This window comes from Prionailurus bengalensis, chromosome A3 (assembly GCF_016509475.1).
Source record: "Prionailurus bengalensis isolate Pbe53 chromosome A3, Fcat_Pben_1.1_paternal_pri, whole genome shotgun sequence".
Taxonomy (NCBI): Eukaryota; Metazoa; Chordata; class Mammalia; order Carnivora; family Felidae; genus Prionailurus; species Prionailurus bengalensis.
The window spans coordinates 24060790-24078018 of NC_057354.1; the positions used below are offsets into that span (position 1 = coordinate 24060790).

The 17229-nt window shown below is 43.3% G+C and overlaps 1 protein-coding gene across 3 annotated transcripts in view; it reads left to right on the top strand.

The window, feature by feature from the left end:
• The first annotated feature begins 528 nt into the window (after window positions 1-528).
• Window positions 529-17229, top strand: part of EDEM2 (ER degradation enhancing alpha-mannosidase like protein 2) — a 31263-nt gene continuing 14562 nt past the window's right edge. Inside the window, exons 1-8 of one of the 3 annotated variants that reach the window (XM_043604678.1) lie at window positions 536-730; window positions 944-1054; window positions 2874-2913; window positions 6524-6629; window positions 10949-10993; window positions 11624-11749; window positions 14562-14773; window positions 16562-16703. In XM_043604678.1, the coding sequence (XP_043460613.1) occupies window positions 624-730; window positions 944-1054; window positions 2874-2913; window positions 6524-6629; window positions 10949-10993; window positions 11624-11749; window positions 14562-14773; window positions 16562-16703 (889 nt within the window). In that variant the 5' untranslated portion in view covers window positions 536-623. Of the gene's footprint in view, window positions 731-943; window positions 1055-2873; window positions 2914-6523; window positions 6630-10948; window positions 10994-11623; window positions 11750-14561; window positions 14774-16561; window positions 16704-17229 lie in introns of all 3 variants that reach the window. The other 2 variants (XM_043604679.1, XM_043604680.1) reach the window with 2 other exon arrangements.

Sequence of the window (17229 nt, forward strand, 5' to 3'; positions counted from 1 at the left end):
TACTTATGTGACCTCATCCGAAATGGGAGGAAAGAAATGACAAGAATTCGTCAATTCGTAGAACTTAAAGGGATTTCTGGAAATATTGAGTAGCAGCTTTGGACAAATAAATGGAAGTAAGTTGTACCTCACACAATCATCAGGGAACTGCCTTGGGAAACTCAATATGCCTAAAAATGGTAATGTCTGAACATTATTCATCCATTCTTTATGTACGTCCACTCAACATTGAGTCCCTGTTGTCCTGTCTTTATGTCTATAAGGAGGTTGAAAAAAAAAATAATGTATTTAAAGTATTCAATACAGTCTTAGTACACAATAAGCGCTTAACAAATGCTGTTACTAAAACATTAATTAATCATAGTATCTGTAGTAGCCACTGTTTTTCAGCCACGTTGATTTCCACTTCAGAGACTGTCCCAAGATACTCTTTGCCGACGTTCCGCCTCCCATTGTATTCTGGGACTTGTAGTCCGGAAGTGGGTGACTTTGTTTTTTTTTTTTCTTTTCCCGGCGCGCAGGCGCAGTGGCGCGGATTCCCGGAACAACCCGCAGAGGCTCGCAGGATGAGCGGGTGGCGGTGGCTGCTAGCGCGGCGGCGGCGCTGACAGGACACGGGCTCTATGCCTTTCCGGCTGCTTGTCCCGCTCGGCCTCCTGTGCGCGCTGCTGCCCCTGCACCATGGTGCGCCAGGTCCCGGTGGCTCCGCGCCCGACCCCGCCCACTACAGGTGAAAGGGGTCAGGCTCCTATCCCTTCCAGAGTTGGGGAAGGGGAAGCGCAGACCCGGTCCCTTTCCTTTCCCAACGTTCTAGGACTCCCCCCGCCCCTCCCCTCCGACACCCCGACCTGCTCAGACCCCGCCACTGGGCTCAGGTGGTGATTCCCATTTTCCGCCCTATTCTTGTCCTTTCCCCTGCCTCATTTTTCATACCCCGCACCAGGGAGCGAGTCAAGGCCATGTTCTACCACGCCTACGACAGCTACCTCGAGAATGCCTTTCCCTACGACGAGCTGCGACCTCTCACCTGTGACGGGCACGACACCTGGGGCAGGTAGTGCGAGTGGAGGAGCAAGGGGGCGGCTGGGGTCTGGCAGTACGGTTCCTAGGCGGGCGGGTCACCTGGGGCCGGTGGCTTCACGGTCTCCTCGCCAATTCCAGAAAAGCTAGCGAGGGTGAGGCTACGTTCCCTCCAATCCACCAGGATCCACCCAGCCTCCTGGAAAGTTGGATCCCACTGTGGAAAAAGCCTGGGTTAGCCTGGTGGACGGGACCTTTGAGCTCCAACCATGACAGTACCAGGCACCAGCCTGGGGACTTGGACAAACCTCTGGAGTCCTAGGCTGTCGAGGAAGGTTTCCAAGAAATCAGAAGACCCAACCCCTTCATTTTGTAATTGGTTAAACTGGCCCAGGAGGGGATGTAACTCTTCAGAGCATTTGTTAGTGTAACTGAAACACACTTCCCCCATTACCCTCACATTACTGACTGCTTCTTGAGATTTCTCAAAATGTCACCTAAGTATTAGCTCCCTTAACTACCCACCCCCTACAGGTCACTCTCACAAATCACCCCTTTTATTTTATTTTATTTTTTTATTTATTAGCACTTCTCACTCTCTGATGCTATCATTTTCACTTGCTACTAGTTTGTTTTTCTTACTTCCACTAGAATAAAAACTTACGAGGTGGAATTCTCTGTCTTGTTCCTTGCTGAGTGAAAGATCATTGCGTTTAGCTGAGGCTGACATTGATTAAACACTGTGCTAAGCATTTTACTTGTGTCTTATTTAATTCTCTCAACACCCCTAGGAGTTAAGTGTAGTTTTGTCCATTTTACAAATGAGTATGCTAAGGATTGGAGAAGTTAAGTAATCAACAAAGTGTGTGCTGGTTTTCTTTGCTTTTTCTTTTTTTTTCTTTTTAGTTGGAAAATATATATAAGCAAAAGGCAAATTCAAACAGTAAACAATCATATACAGTAAAGTAAGTCTCTTACATACCCTAGAATTCCAACCACTATTAACTTTCTTGTGTATCCTCCCCAAAATATTTTTGGTTTCTACCATCATATGTGTATGTGTATCTTTTTAAATTAACTCTTTAAAGTCGTAACTTACATGTAATAAAATGTGCCCATTTGAAGCATCTGGTAACCACTATCACAGTCAAGATAGAGAACATTTCTTTCATCCTAAAAAGTTCTCTGTGCTGCTTTATAGTTCATTCCTCCACCACCACTGGCCCAAACAACTGCTAATCTGCTTTTTGTCTATATATTTCTTTTTGAAAATGCAGATAGAAACATACCTCACTGCCTATTCTATCCTTCGTCTTTTTTCATTTAACAATATAATTTGAATATTGTAATATTAGCCCATAGAACAATAGATAACAATTTTTTGTTACAACTTCATAGTTTTGCTCTGTTTAAATGTACTACAATTTAAGCACTCTTCAACTGGTATATGTTTGTGTTATTTCTAGCTTTTTGCTTTTCTAAACAGTACAGCCATGAGCATTCTCAAGCATACAGATCTGTGCACATTGAGATAAATTCCTAGATGTGGAAAAGCCTGTGCTCTTAGCCCCAATCTTATACTGCCTCCCCATGGCAGAGAAGAACGCCAGTGAATATAGGTGATATGTTTAACCACAGTTGAGCTACATCAGCCCATCCTCCCTAGTGCATTAAATGGGTCAGAGCTTCTTGGTAATTTTCACTAGGGTTTCTCTGTTGTGACTGGAAACTGGGACGGGAAGAGTCATCACTGTGCCTCACTTACTAGTTTTGGGGGTATCTGATCTGGGGCAACCTTCATAGCTTGTGTTTGATTTTCTTACTAAGCAGCTGGAATTTCTGTCCTTTTACAGTTTTTCTCTGACGCTAATTGATGCCCTGGACACCTTGCTGGTAAGTGTCTTGATTGTTCCTTTACCTCACCGTGGTTGTGCAACCAATGTCCTTCCTCTTTTGGCAGCTTGACTGTGGGCGAAAAACAAGTTCTTCACTTGGGCCTTTTATTTTCATCTCTGTATTCCGAAGCTTCAGATTCTGGTCGCCCAGCTAGATAGAGGGAAACGATGAATTCCAAATGTATTCAGGGTCATTTATTTAGCAGATGTTTACAGAACACCTGTCATGAACACAGAACCGTGATAGGCCTGTATAACTCTCTGGGGGATACAGAGACTTTGAGACCCTCCTTGTTTTCAGAGGCTTACATTCTAAACATAAATGTGGTGGGTTTTGTTTTTTTTTTAATTTTTTTTTTCAACGTTTATTTATTTTTGGGACAGAGGGAGACAGAGCATGAACAGGGGAGGGGCAGAGAGAGAGGGAGACACAGAATCAGAAACAGGCTCCAGGCTCTGAGCCATCAGCCCAGAGCCTGACGCGGGGCTCGAACTCACGGACCGCGAGATCGTGACCTGGCTGAAGTCGGATGCTTAACCGACTGCGCCACCCAGGCGCCCCCTTTTTTTTTTTTTTTTTTAAGTTTATTTATTTTAGAGAGAGTGAGTGAGTGTGTGCATGCATGCTCAGGGGAGGGGCTGAGGGAGAGAGAGAATCCTAAGCAGGCACCACACTGTCAGCGCGGAGCCCACTGCAGGGCTTGATCTCACGAACTCTGAGATCATGACCTGAGCTGAGATCAAGACCCAGGTGCTTAACTGACTGAGCCACCCAGGTGCCCCTTCAGAGGCTTACATTCTAATTGGACATGTTCAGTGATAAAAATAGCAGTGACTAGTTAGTGTGTTATGTGTAGGGCTTGTGCTAAGCACTTTGTGTGTATTATCTTGTTTAACCCTTCTAACAACCCCATAAGGTACATCCTTTACTCCTTCTTCAAGTCAGGAAAGCTATTATTTAGAAAGGTAAAATGGCAGGGGCGCCTGGGTAGCTTTGTCGGTTAAGAGTCTGACTCTTGGTTTCGGCTCAGGTCACGATCTCGGTTTCGTGGGTTTGAGCCCCACATTGGACTCAGCACTGACGTTGCAGAGCCTGCTTGCGATTCTCTGTCTTCCTCTTTCTCTGCTCTTTCCCCACGCATGCTGTTTCTGCCTCTCTCAAAATAAATTTTGAGAAGAGGTAAAATGGCTTGGCCAGGGTCCACAGCTATGAAGTGGCAGAGCTAGGACTTGAGTTTAATTCTGTAGGACTCCAAGTCTTAATCATCCTCCTTAAAAAGGCCACAAGAGAGGATTTAACAACTTTATCCATATTTCACTATTTCTGGTCTGTCACCCCTTCTCATTTTTATATAAATTAATAGTATTTACATGGTTATGATCACCTTGAAGATATAATTTTTCTTTTTTTATTTTTTCTTAATTTATTTTGAGAGAGAGAGAGAAAGGGAGAGTAGGGGAGGGGCAGAGAGAGAAGAAGGGAGAGAGAATGACACTTAAGTTGGGATCTGAAAGAGAAGCAAGTGTCAACTAGGGAAGTGAGGGAGGACAGAGTGTTCCAGGCAGAGGGAACAGCCTGTACAGCCTGTACAAGGGCCTTATGGCAGGAGAGAGTGTGGCAAAGGCAGTGAATTGAAGCAGGGCCATTATGTCTGGGAGGTGGAGAAGGAAATTCAGGAAGAAAAGTGGAGCCGGGGGTCTGGTTGGGGACCAGATGATGGAAGCCCTTGTTCACTGTGTTAAGGATTTTGATTTCTAACTTAACGGCAATGGAAAGCCACTGAAATATTTGAAGTAGAGGGCAGGAAATGCTCAGATTTCTGTTTTGAGAAGATTACTAACTGCAGTGTGGAAAAAGATTCATGTAATCATTCAGTAAACATTGAGTAATTGCTTCATGGGCTGCGCTTGGCACCCTGGGGGAATGCAGGAAAGAATGAGGCTCCTTCCCAGGCAAGATTCTCTTCATGTGGAAAGAAATAGGTGCCCTAAGAGTTGTGTGGATAAAGTTACTGGAGTCTTTTAACAGGCGAAGAGGGTTCCTTTTAGCTGGAGGGATCAAAGGCTTCCTAGAGACATGACATTTAGACAGTCAAAGATAGATTGGATTTGGAAATGGGCAGACATAGGATGGAGGGATTTCTGGTAAAGGAAAGAGCATGTCTGAAGGCAAGAAGTGGAAAATAGTGGTTATAGTTTTCCTGAAGTAGATGAAGATAGGTTAGATGAAGATGAACAGCGAGAGACATGGTCAGAAAGGTAGTTTGAGTCCAAACATCGAGGGCCTTGAATGCTGAGACAGGATTGTTTTGGTTTCTTGTTCAAACCAATATAGACAAAGAAGGGAATTTACTGAGTCAGATAACTAAAAAGTCCAGGTAAAGGCTGGCCTCAGAATCAGTTGGATCCAGGCATATGAACAAGTCTTCATGAATCTTTCCATCTCCTATCTCTGCCTTCTTTGTTAGCTGTGTTCTCAGGTGCTCCTTATGCTGGCAGAGTAGCCATCAGTAGTTCCAAACTTACTTCCCACTCAGTCAGGAACCTGTGTGTGGGGGAGGAATCAGCCCTTTTGAATTAATTCCCGAAGTTGAGTCTCATTGATCTGGCTTGGGTCACACACTCATTCCTGAACCAGTCACTGGCCAAGGGATACAGTCCAGTGGTCCAGATTCAAGTACCCATTCTTGCTACTGAAGGACTGGGGTCAGCCTCTCCCAAACTGCAAGAGTGACTGTGGAAAAAGAGTGATATCTCAAATTGAGGCACTACTATCAGAATAAAAGATATCAGAATTGCATTTGGCTGATGGTTTAAATGAAAAGGGTTTAATTTTCTCGAGTGAAAGAAAGTCTGGAGGTAATTTCTAGCATTGGGTTGGCTGTTCAGTGATGCCGTCAGAGACCCAAGCTCTTTGTATCTTTCCATTCTACTATCATTAGGGTATTGGCTTTCATTCTGATGCTTAGTACCTCATGGTCTAAAATGGCTGCCACAGCTCTAGAAGTAAAGTCTGCTTTCAAGGCAGAAAGAAGAAGAGTAAACACCATGCCAGCGGTATCTGTCCCTTTTTATTAGGAAAACAGAATCTTTCCCCAGAAGTGCCCCCAGTAGACTTCTCAAGGCTTAGCATTGGCTGGGTAACACATTCACCTCTAGCAGCAAAGGAGGCTGAGAAAGCAAGTATCTGGATTTTCAGCCACCACATTGGGAACCTACCAGGGTAAAGGAGATTGGGAATCTGTGTTGGGCCAACCAACCTGCAGTGTTTTCCACAAGGATGAATGTGACCAGAGAAGTTTAAAAACAACAGATATCTGCTGCAAATATCAAAACTATGCAGTCTACAGTCTCTATTGTTTCCACTAAATGGGTACATAAGGACTCTTGAATTGGTAACTAAGAATTGACTTAACCAGTCTCTTGGTATTGGGTCTCCGTGGTTTCTAGATCTCACTGTTTCCTTCTCCTGTCACCAGTACTAGAACCGAAACTATAGATCTTAGTTGAATAAGTGATGGCCACACCAGCATAGGATCCCAGACTCTCGATCTTCAGTGCCTTCAAGCCTCAGAGAGCCTCACTATCAAGACCTTCTTCTCTTCCAGATTTTGGGGAATGTCTCAGAATTCCAAAGAGTGGTTGAAGTGCTCCAGGACAACGTAGACTTTGATATTGATGTGAATGCCTCCGTGTTTGAAACCAACATCCGAGGTGAGGGCTGCCTGCTGGGGTTTTGGAAGAAAAGAGTGTGGAGTTTTTGCCTCTGTGTAAACCAAGAGGTGGTAAATAGAATCTTAAGGGTCAACCCTGCCAGGGCACTTGGCCAAAACCAGTGACTGAAGAGAGATCTTTTTTCCTCCTAGAGGGTGGGGTGTGGCGGTCTCAGGATCCCCCATCAGCTTCAGACATGAGCAGGGGGCAGAGAAGAGACTAGAAAGAGATGTGCCAGAATTACTCACATATTTAACATGTATTTGGTGCTAGGCATACAGCCATGAACAAGAAAGATGTAATCCTCGCCTTCTTGGAACTTATTGCCTAAGAAGCGCTACCCAATAGAACTTTCTGTGATGACGGAAATATTTTATGTCTGTGTTGTCCAGTGTTGTAGCCAGTAGCTGCACCTGGCTAGTGAACATTTGAAATGTGTCTACTGCAACTGAGGAACTGAATATTTAATTTCATTTAATTTTAACAAATTTAAATTTAAATGGTGATGGGGCGCCTGGGTGGCGCAGTCGGTTAAGCGTCCGGCTTCAGCCAGGTCACGATCTCGCGGTCCGTGAGTTCGAGCCCCGCATCAGGCTCTGGGCTGATGGCTCAGAGCCTGGAGCCTGTTTCTGATTCTGTGTCTCCCTCTCTCTCTGCCCCTCCCCCGTTCATGCTCTGTCTCTCTCTGTCCCAAAAATAAATAAACGTTGAAAAAAAAAATTTTTAAAAAAAATAAATAAATTTAAATAGTGACGTGGTTCACGGTTCATGATTATATTATGTAGTGCAAGTCTAGGGCATTAGTTTCCAAAACTTGCTGCCCATCAGAACTATTTGGGACCTTTTAAAAAGTTGAATTGTGGGGCACCTGGGTGGCTCAGTTGGTTGAGCATCTGACTTTGGCTTAGGTCATGATCTCACAGCTTGTGAGTTCGAGCCCCACGTCGGGCTCTGTGCTGACAGCTCAGAGTCTGGAGCCTGCTTCTGCTTCTGTGTCTCCCTCTCTCTCTGCCCTTAACCCACTTGCATTCTATCTCTGTCTCTCTCAAAAATAAATAAAATTTAAAATAAATAAATAAATAAATAAATAAATAAATAAATAAATAAAAGTTGAATTGTCTAGGTTTCAGTCTAAACCTAATGAATTTGGATTTCTGGGTTGGGTCCTAGAATCAATATTTTTAGCAGGTTTCCAGTGATTCTCATAAAGCTACTACAACCCTTATTTGTAGTGAACTCCTAGACCACCAGTGGCTTAACAAACTGTCACTTCTGGAGGCTGTTATTTTTTGCTCCCTCATTTTGCTCATCTTTATTTTGTACGTATTTTGCAATGAAACTTGTATTACAGACATGTGATAAGTTTTTTAAAAAATTAAAGAACAAAGACAGCATGATATAAAATCCTGGTTTAGGGATCAGATGGGAGTTTGAAGCCATGCTCACTGCTGGCCTCAAATTTTCTTCAGAGCCCAATTTATCTTCTGTAAGCTAAGATTGCCTTATACCTTTGTTATACCTTATACCTTTGTTGCTGATATGAATATTTCTTTATTGCTGATATGAATATACCAGCATATGTACATGTATACATATATGCTGGTATATTCATATCATATGTATATAATTATATATATTTATATAATTATACCAGCTTTCTTTTGGTTGGCATTTGACTGGTATCTTTTTCTACTCTTTCACTTTCAATCTTTCTGTATTTTTATGATCAGATATATCTTTTATAAATTATATATTATATTTTGTTTACCCATTCTGACGATCTTTTAACTCAAGCATTTAATCCATTTACATTTACTATAATAACTTAGGTATTTGCATTCATTTCTGTGGTTTTATTTTGTGCTATTTGTCCCATCTTCTCTGTGTTCTTTTCATCCTCTTTTGTGTGTGTGTGTGCGCGCGCGCCTTCTTTAGGTTGACTTTTCTCCCCCTTATCCATTTTCCTCTTATTAATGACTATGCTCAGTATCTGACTTTTTAAATAGTTTCCTGGAAAATTTAACAAACATTACAAATTTAACAAACATTACGGAATTAATGAAAATCTTTATTTTCCTGAATAGTACAAAACCTGGCTCTGAGAATATCCTGACCCACATGCTATAGATTATGTATTTTAGTTTTTTGTCTTAAGCCCTCCATACATTATTGCTGTTCTATACATTTGACGTTTTAGATTTACTTCTATATTTACTTGTATATTTCTATATTTATTTCTTTGGCCATCTTTCCTACCTGTGTCTCAGACTTTACATCTGTGATCCCTTTCCTTCTATCTGAAGTACTTCCTTTAGAATGTCCTCTAGTGCACATGTGTTCTTGGAAGATTTTCTCAGCTTTTGTTTGTATAAAATGTCTTTTTTTTTTTTTTAAGCTTATTTACTTATTTTGAGAGGGGGCCGTGGGGGAGAGAGGTACAGAGAGGGAGGGAGAGAGAATCTCAAGCAGGCTCTGAGCTGATGTGGGGTTCCATCTCACAAACCATGAGATCATGACCTGAGCCTACATCAAGAATTGGACACTTAACTGACTGAGCCACCCAGGAGCCCCTATATAAAATGTCTTTATCTCACTGCCTTTGTTTGGTCTTTGAGGGATAACGTTGCAGGACATATGGTTCTAACTTGATAGTATTTTCTCTTAGCACACTGAAGAAATCTTTCCATTGTCTTCTCATTTCATTGTCATTATTAAGAAGTAATTTGTCAATCTAATTGTTACTTTGCAGATGATTGGTTTTATTTATGCTGGCTGTTTCTTCATTTTAAAAACTTTTATTATGGAAGTTTTAAAAAATATATAAAAGTAGAGAAAATATATATAATAAACTGGGTTACCCACCACTTAGCCTTAACAATCATTATTACACAGACTCTGCTTTTGAAATCTTTTTTTTCTTTGGTGTTCTGCAGTTTTACTGTGATGTGCATAAATGTGGATTTCTTTTTATTATCTTGCTTGGGATTCCTGCATCTAAGAATTTGTGTCATTCGTTAGTTTTCAAAAGTTCGTAACTATTTTCTCTTCAGGTATTGCCTCTCCCCATTTCCTCCCTCTTCTCTTCTTAGAACTCCAGCCAGATATTTGTTATACCTTCTTACTATATCCTCCAAATCTCTTTGGTGTGTTTTAAAAATAAATTTGTTTCTCTGTGTTGCATTCTGGGTAATTTTTTGAAATCTGTTTTCAAGTCCACTAATTCTCTCTTCAGATATATTTTATTTGCTAATAAACCTATCTATGTAGAAATGCCCTGCTGGCTCAGAAGAGTGTGTGACTCTTGATCTCGGGGTCATGAGTTTGAGCTCCATGTTGGGTGTAGACATTACTTAAAAAAAAAAAGTGAACTTGGGGTGCCTGAGTGGCTTAGTCAGTTAAATGTTCAACTTCGGCTCAGGTCATGGTCTTACTGTCTGTGAGTTTGAGCCCTGCATCGGGCTTTGTGCTGACAGCTCAGAGCCTGGAGCCTGCTTCGGATTCTGTGTCTCCCTCTATCTCTGCCCCTCCTGCTCACACTCTGTCTCTCTCTCTCAAAAATAAAAAAAAATTTAAAAATTTTTTTAAAAAATGAGTAGACTTAAAAAGAAAAACATGCCTATGTAATTAAAAACAATTTTTTTTAACATTTATTCATTTTTTGAGAGAGTGAGACACAGAGTATGACCTGAGCCAAAGTCAGACGCTTAACTGACTGAGCCACCCAGGCAGCCCTAGGCTTGGTCATTTGTATAATTTCTTGCTACTTACTCATCTATTCCAAGCCTTTCTTTTATTTCTTTAAACATTTCTACATAATTATTTTGTATTCTGTGTCTGATAGTTCCAGTATTTGATGTGTTGGTAAGTCTTGTTCTACTGTCATTTTTGCTGGCTCGTACTCCTAATGCTTTGTTTCTTCGTATGTCCTGTGATTTATTTAGATTTTAATGTGTACTCATTCCCTAGACTTTATCCCTGGGCTTCTTTGAGGCCTAGATTGAAGGTGAATTCTTTCAGCTAGAGTTTTTTGTTTACTTCTTCCATGTGGCTGGAGGCATTGTCTACCAAAAACTGACTTATGCTAAAGGTTTGAGTTTTCCTGGACTACTTAGTTGGTATGAATTCAGGTTGTAAACCTTAGTACCGTCCTGTAGTTACTAATTCTTAGTGGAGATTTGTTTGTTTGCTTGTTTGTTCGTTTTTCTTCCCTTTATTTGGCATCAAGATTTGAGGCCTGCAGTTTTCCTTAACTGTATGCTAGGGGAGGTGGGTAGGGTTTATTCTGATCCATCCTTACACAGAGTATATAATTCTTTCAGATCCCAACTTTACGGAGGTTATCTTTTATCAGACTCTCCGCTTTGGTAGGTCCTGCCTTTGTCTCTTGTTCCCCCTCTGCCAAGAGGAGGGGAAAGCTGAAGCTCAAGGTCACAAGTTTTTTTTTGCAATGAGAGGGCCATTCAGGATATCTATTTAGCCATATTTCCAGATACAGAACATTTATGGCTTTTTACAAGTCCTAAGTATTGTGTAATAAATTCAAATAGGTTAATTAATACAATGAAGGTAATAACTACTCTGCCCCTCACCCCAGGTCTTAGGGGGATTGGGAGACAGAGTGACTGAGTGGAATGAGCACAGGCTTTGTAATCAGACAGACCTGGCCCTACCACTTACTAGATGGATGACCCAGGGCAAGTCACTTTACCCCTCTGAACCTCAGTATCTTCATTTGAAGAGACAGTAGTACCTAGTGCTTGGTATACAGTAGGGACTTTAAAAAAAAAGTGATAGCCATTGTTTTTGTGACCCACCAAGAAGAAGAGAATCTGTGAACTTAACACTGCACCAATATGTGGGATTAAGGGATTCTTTCACTAGGTGGCTCTAGCCCCTTCCCAGCAAGCCGCTCAACAGAGTATGTAGGTTTAATTGACACAAGAGAAAAAACTGGTCCTTGGGACTCTGACACTTGTGTTTTGTGCCATCTGTAGTGGTAGGAGGGCTTCTGTCTGCTCACCTGCTATCAAAGAAGGCTGGAGTGGAAGTAGAGGCCGGATGGCCCTGCTCTGGACCTCTCCTGAGGATGGCTGAGGAGGCAGCCCGAAAACTCCTCCCAGGTAAGACCCACACTGACATGCAGGAGAAATGCAGTCCACGGGATCCTGCTTCTCTTGCTGGAGACAAGAGTGGCAATGCCGAGCTATTTTCTTCTGTTCCTCATCCAAACAGTTAGTATTTCTACCTCTGGCCACCCACCATGGAAGTCAGGAGAGTCCTGGGCATTTTGAGGGCTTGTCAGACCATGGCCCAGGATGGATGAGCTGACCTCATTACTGTTTGCAGGAGAGAGCTGAAGGCCAGCCTGGTGGGTGGAAGATTCTTGTTCCTATTTGAGTGAGCCCTTTTGCCCCCTCTCAGGCCCACACACTGCTGGAATAAAAGGGTTCCAGAGAAAAGCCTTGAGCTGCACATTAGGAGCCCCCAGTTCTGAACTAGCCAATGTCTTGACCAAGCCATTCTTCTCTCCTTGGCTCAGTTTTCCCATCTCTGAAAAGGGATTCATAATTCCTGCTTGCATGCCACATTGGCTTTTTGGGAGGCAGAAAATGAGGTCAGAAAGGAGAAAGTGCCTGGAGAACCTCAAACGCCACTGAAATGGGAGGGACACGTTTTGGAGCTAAGCTGTGTCCAGGGCAGCAGGTCAAGCCTCAGTGTGTTTGTCTGGTGGGGCAGCAGCTGGGCTCGATAGCATCAGCTGGACACTGTGTTCTCTTCAGGGCGTGGTGGAGACTCTGGGGCTGTTCACACCCAAACACATCACTCTGTGCTTTCACCAGCCTCTGGGCCATCACTGTTCTCCCTTTCTGGAGATGAGTGGAGGACAGTGAGTGAGCTGGGTTCAGATCCACTCACGGCTCACGGCTCATGGCCTGAGTGTCTCCTCTCAAACATCATATCCTGTGTGAGTCATCCATAGAGCACACTGCTTAGTTGCCCCTTTTTTTTTTTTTTTTTTGAATCATTAAAAAACATTTTGTATTGAGAAATGTACATACTGGAAAGTACATATTGGAGCAAGCCCCAGGGTATCTGCCATTCAGGTAAAGAAATAGGATTTTGTCACTCCCCCTCCTTTTTTTTTTAACTTTTTTTTTTTTCGTGTTTATTTATTTTTGAGAGAGACAGAGACAGAGCATGCGTGGGGGAGGGGCAGAGAGAGAGGGAGACACAGAATCTGAAGCAGGCTCCAGGCTCTGAGCTGTCAGCACAGAGCCTGATGTGGGGCTCAAACCCACAAACCGTGAGATTATGACCTGAGCTGAAGTCGGATGTTTAACTGACTGGGCCACCCAGGTGCCCCTGTCACTCCCCCTCTTTTAACACTGCCTGACTTTTCTGAAATATTCTTTGAGCCCTTCTTGGTTGTGACTTGCATTCTCCTTCCTTACCATTGGTGCCTGCCACTCAGCAAATTTATCACTTACAAGAGTAGCCAGACCTTACAGTTCTTGGAAGTTTTGATAACTTTGTTCACAGTTTGGTGACGCACAGGCTGCTCTGGGGTTATTTGACCTTTTGGCCTAGAGAGGAAATCTCTGCCTTTGGCTGTTTGTCCAGTTCCTTGCCTTGAATCAGAAGGCACCAGGGTGGGATGGGCAGAGCATAAAGGAGTGGGCGCATGGCAGGCATTCCCATTCCAGCTCTGTTTGACTCTTTCTGTATGACCTTTGAGTCACTTCTTACAGGCATGACTTTTCCTACCTGTAAACTGAGGATTGGACCACATCAGTAGTTTAGTGATTTATATTCTTAAAAAAAAAAATAATAGTTTACCCCCTAAACTATTTGTTTGTTTATTTTTTAATGTTTATTTTGAGAGAGAGAGACAGCATGAGCAGGGGTGGGGCAGAGAGAGAGGGAGACACAGAATCAGAAGCAGGCTCCAGGCTCCGAGCTGTCAGCATAGAGCCTGATGCAGGGCTCGAACACACGAACCATGAGATCATGACCTGAGCTGATGTCAGACGCTCAATCAACTGAGCCACCCAGGTGCCCCTCCTCCTAAACTATTTAGAGCAGGGACCCCAAACTGGCTCTTCTGGGGCTGTTTAGGGTCTGCAGATAGGTTTCATTTGGTTATAATTGCACTTGGAAAAGTATATGAGGGGAAATTGGATGAAAGTGGTCAAAAGATACACTTCCAGTAATAAGTAAGTACCGGGGCTGTAACATGCAACATGATGACTATAGCTAACACTGCCATGTGATATATTTGAAAGTTGCGAGGAGAGTAAATCCTAAAAGTTCTCATTGCAAGGAAAAAACCGAAGTTTTTCTTTTTGTATCTATACGAGGTAATGGATATTAACTCACTATGTTCATCATCTCGCAATATAGGGTAAGTCAGGTCTTTATGCCATACCCCTTAAACTCACACTGTGCTATATGACAATTATATCTCAATAAAACTCAAAAAAAAAAAAAACCAAAACAGAAAAGTGTACGAATGGATTCTAATGGAACATGCTCTTCAGTGTGCCACAGCCCCGTCACTTCCTGTGGCTTCAACCCTACCTGCTTCACACTGAGTTACCTGGCTGGCCTCTGAGAGCATGGTGTGAATTAAATAAAAGTAGAGCTACTCTAGCTAAAGTGAGCGTTCGTGGGTGTGGCAGCCGAGAGCATAGCCCACTGCTTTTCTCCTCATCATAGGCAAGAGGGTCACGTCGAGCAGTGCTTGATAACACCTGGGTTAGGTAGCCACTAAGGACCCTCCAGTCATGACCTGTATCCTTCTCTGGCTCAGTCTCTAGCAGATCATCCAGGAGATAAAGAGGAAGTGCTGGCTCAGGCCTCAGGCTTGGGTCTGTGTTGAACCATCCCTGTGTCCCTGCTCCTGTCTGGGATCATAATTTTGTGATTGTTCAGCATTTCAGACCCCCACTGGCATGCCGTATGGAACGGTGAACCTGCTTCATGGCGTGAACCCGGGAGAAACCCCTGTCACCTGTACAGCAGGGATCGGGACCTTCATTGTAGAATTTGCCACCCTGAGCAGCCTCACTGGTGACCCCGTGTTCGAAGATGTGGCCAGAGTGGCCCTCATGCGCCTCTGGGAGAGCCGGTCAGATATTGGGCTGGTAGGTCGGCTGCCACCCTTTCCATCTGAGTCAAGTCGGCCACCTGAGCCCCTGCTTGTAAGATTTGGGGCCCTGAGCAACAAGTTGCAGCCCAGCCAAGAGACACTTAGAGTGACCTCAGCAGTGGTCTAGGACTTAGCATCAGGACACTGAAAGTTAACCAAGCCTCTAATTCAAGTTTCGGACAGGGGAAGAGAGCATGAGAGAGAGCACATCCTCTGGCAGGGAAAGGGAGCTGTGTTGTAGAGGTTAGGTTCCATGAACTTCTCTGACTTCTAGGAAGCAGGTTGTAGGCTTCATGCCCCTGACTCACATGGCAACCTTAGATCGCCAGCCCATCTGACCCTCATTTTCATGGTCTATTTGTGTTTGTTAAACTGTGTTTCTTAGAACACCAGTGCTGAGACATGTTGAATGGTGGGCCATTGTATGAAAAGGTAATTCCTGGTCAGTTAAGTCTGAGGAATACTAAATATACAGTTGACCCTTGAGAAACACGTTTGTGAACTGCATGGGCCCACTCACACACAGATTTTTTACAGTACAGTTCTATAAACATATTCTCTCTTCTATATGATTTTTTCAAAACATTTTCTTTTTTCTAGCTTACTTTATTGTAAGAATACGGTATGTAATATACATAACATACAAAATATGTGTTAGTTGACTTTTATATTATCAGTAAAGTTTCCACTCGAGCAGGCTATTAGTAGTTAAATTTTTAGACTGTCCGAAGTTATACGCAGATTTTCAACTGTGTGGGGCTCAGCACTCCCGACACTTGCATTGTTAAAGGGTCAACTGTTGCATCCTTTTTTTGGAGAATCATAACGAACACAAAAAGGTGAAAGGTTATTGTGAAATCCTACAGTAAGTAAAATCTATTTAACTTTGCTTAACTCAACGTTTTCTAAGCTTATTTGAACCCAGAGCTTCCCTTTCTTCTCTAATACCTATTAACCCATGGAAATTGAACATGCTTTGGGCCAGATGATCTCTAAAGTTGGTTTCAGCTCTTAAATCAGATAATCCAGTGAAACTAACAGTAATTGAGCCAAAGCTGTCCAGGAAATAGCACTAGATTTAGTCAGAATTGGTTTTGACCCCAGGCCTTGCTACATCGAAACTATGTGACCCTGGACAAGTCACTCAACCTTTCTGATCGTCAGTTTATTTTAGCAGTAATGTTGATGTATTAAGACTTCCTCCGGTGAGTCATTATGACTTGCAAAGACTGAGTTGTCTGAAAGTATTCAGGTAGAGACATGGTTTGTGCAAGTCTGGTTCTAAGCTTGAAAGTGAAACTTATATGGGGAATTCTTGAAAATCCCTTAAGAAGATGCCACTCTGGAGACCTATGGTAACTCCTTTAGTAAGTCCAACACAAGCAGGTTTTTCTTCAGCACTGGAACCATAGTGGACCCCATATCCTCTCAACCCCTACCATTTCTCTGTGCACACTAGCCTGTCTTCTGACAGTGTCTCTTTCCCTATGGGCCTTCTCTGGCCTAGAGCCTGCTCTGCATGCCTTTAGCTGGAAGTTCCAAGATGTAATGCTACCTGGAGCAGTTCTCAATCAGTGACTGATACTGATAAGAGTTTGTGGTCTTCCAACCCCACACCCCAATAGCTTGCATGTCTCCTGAGAGCACTGGGGTGCCTGCTTTGCATCTGACTGGCCAGTCAGGGGTATGGAGAGATCCTTGTTTGGTCTTGAGCCCTCTTTTGGGACTAAGTTTCTCTCTCTGTCTCTCTCTCTCTCTGTCTCTCTCTCTCTCTCTCTCTCAGGTTGGCAACCATATTGATGTGCTCACTGGAAAGTGGGTGGCCCAGGACTCGGGCATTGGGGCTGGCGTGGATTCCTACTTTGAGTACCTGGTGAAAGGAGCCATCCTACTTCAGGATAAGAAGCTCATGGCCATGTTCCTAGGTAAAAAGGGCGGGGTAAGGAGGCCTTTGCCATGATTTTTCCCATTGTCATGTGTATAAACTTTCAGTTGCTCCCAAGTGCCTACAGAACCAGTTCTGAGTATATGAGTCTGCGTTCAGAGCCACCATGGACTTCTTTTTTTTTTTTTTTTTTTTTAATTTTTTTTAATGTTTATTCATTTTTTGAGAGACAGAGACAGATCGTGAGGCAGGGAGGGGTGGAGAGAGAGGGAGACACAGAATCCGAAGCAGGCTCCAGGCTCCAAACCAACAGCACAGAGCCCGACGCGGGGCTTGAACCCACAAACTGTGAGATCATGACCTGAGCCGAAGTCGGACGCTTAACCGACTGAGCCACCCGGGCGCCCCTACCACCATGGACTCGTACTGCCTACTTGAGGCCCACTATACCTCTTCAGGCCTTCCTGCAAGAGCCAAGTGAACTATGCTGCATTCTCCATGTGTGACCCTGGATTTCTTATTTCCAGGCCATTGCACATGTGTTTCCTTTGTCAAGAATACCTTTT